Below are 1,564 nucleotides of genomic sequence, written 5' to 3'. Positions count from 1 at the left end.
GTGTGTGTGTGTGCGTGTGTGCTACCTTCAGGAGCAGTGGGTCAATGCCGAGGATTCGCGGCTTTGGAATAGGCGGCAGGAAGTAGTCTTTTATTCTGAAAAACGTGAAGACAGGAAGTATCAGATTATTAGTATTATTCTCATTTTCTTTTACACCTGTGTACAATCTTTATAGCCACATTTTAAGGTTTTTTGTTATTTATTTCATTTATATATATATATATATATATATATATATGTATATATTCTGAGACCTTTTCCACAGGGCTTTGTTCACATAACATTCACAGCCTGATTTCTACAACTTTTCATTCATAAAAACATGAAGAGAGTCATTTTTATTTAGTATTTCCTGATAAAAAGAGACACTCAGAACTCCCTTTTTACTCTAATATTTTAACAAAATGAATCAAGATGTCTGCAAAGTATATCTATATAAAGAAAAAGCTTCACTTTCTTCACAAAGGAGACCTTCTTCTTTATTTGCACATTTAAACACATTTTAGAAAACTTAATTACAAATGAAAACATGTCATATTGTAAGTCATCAACTTATGAAGTTTTATGGCGATCTTTAAAAGTTAAAGTATTTCCCCTCTTCACATTTATCACTTTTTCCATCATATTTGTCTCTTTTCAAATGTTGCGGGTGCTTTCTTGATGATTTTTCCAAAGTTATTTGTTATTTCTAATGTTGACGTTTTAAGCGCTTATTTCAAAACGCCTATTTTTTGGGATTACAGAACGTAAAACGGGTCAAATTTGAAATAAAAAGCGTGTGAAGTTTACTGTAAGTCACCAACTTAATTAAAACATTCCCCCCATTCACCTTTAGTGTCTTCCCGGCAACCATTATCTCATTTTCTGACATTTTTGTCTCTTTTTCAATGTTGTGAGTGCTTTTTAGGTGTTTTTTCCAAAGTTATTTGATATTTCTAATATTTCTAATGTCAGAGCTTATTTCAAACACCCATTTTTGGTGATAAAAAAAACTTAAAACGGGTCAAATGTGACCCGAGGACAACACGAGGGTTAAATATAAAAAGCGTGTGAACGCTTCCTCACCTCTTGCTTTGTGGAACGATGCCGAAGGCAACGATCAGCAGAGCCACGACCCCGACTCCCGTCACCAGAATCAGCACCAGGAGCTTAGCTGCAGGTTTTAAACACACACACACACACACACACACACACACACACACACACACACACACACACACACACACACACACACACACACACACACACACACGAGTGAGAATGATAAGTCATCAGTCAGCTCTCCAGAAATAACATGCTTTTCATCATTCCAACTAATCACATAATCAACTGTGTGTGTGTGGGGGGTGTGTGTGTGTGCGTGTGTGTGTGTGGGGGGTGTGTGTGTGCGTGCGTGGGGTGTGTGTGTGGTTGTGTGTATTTACATAGACATATATATACACTATGTGTGTATTCTGACAGAATGCCAACTCATAAAAGGTAATCACTGCTTTAAACGGGTAAACCTATGATTACACACACACACACACACACACACACACACACACACACACACACACACACA

At 37.0% G+C, this 1,564-nt stretch overlaps 1 protein-coding gene across 1 annotated transcript in view; it reads right to left on the bottom strand.

The window, feature by feature from the left end:
* The window catches only part of crfa4 (cytokine receptor family, class I receptor 4), a gene marked incomplete in the record, with an annotated part of 57,612 nt that overhangs the window by 3,185 nt on the left and 52,863 nt on the right, over positions 1-1,564 (bottom strand). The window contains 2 exon segments of the mRNA XM_032505961.1: positions 26-95; positions 1,066-1,148. Coding sequence (XP_032361852.1) covers positions 26-95; positions 1,066-1,148 — 153 coding nt within the window.

This window comes from Etheostoma spectabile, chromosome 24 (assembly GCF_008692095.1).
Source record: "Etheostoma spectabile isolate EspeVRDwgs_2016 chromosome 24, UIUC_Espe_1.0, whole genome shotgun sequence".
Taxonomy (NCBI): Eukaryota; Metazoa; Chordata; class Actinopteri; order Perciformes; family Percidae; genus Etheostoma; species Etheostoma spectabile.
This window is presented reverse-complemented; position numbering and strand designations above follow the sequence as displayed.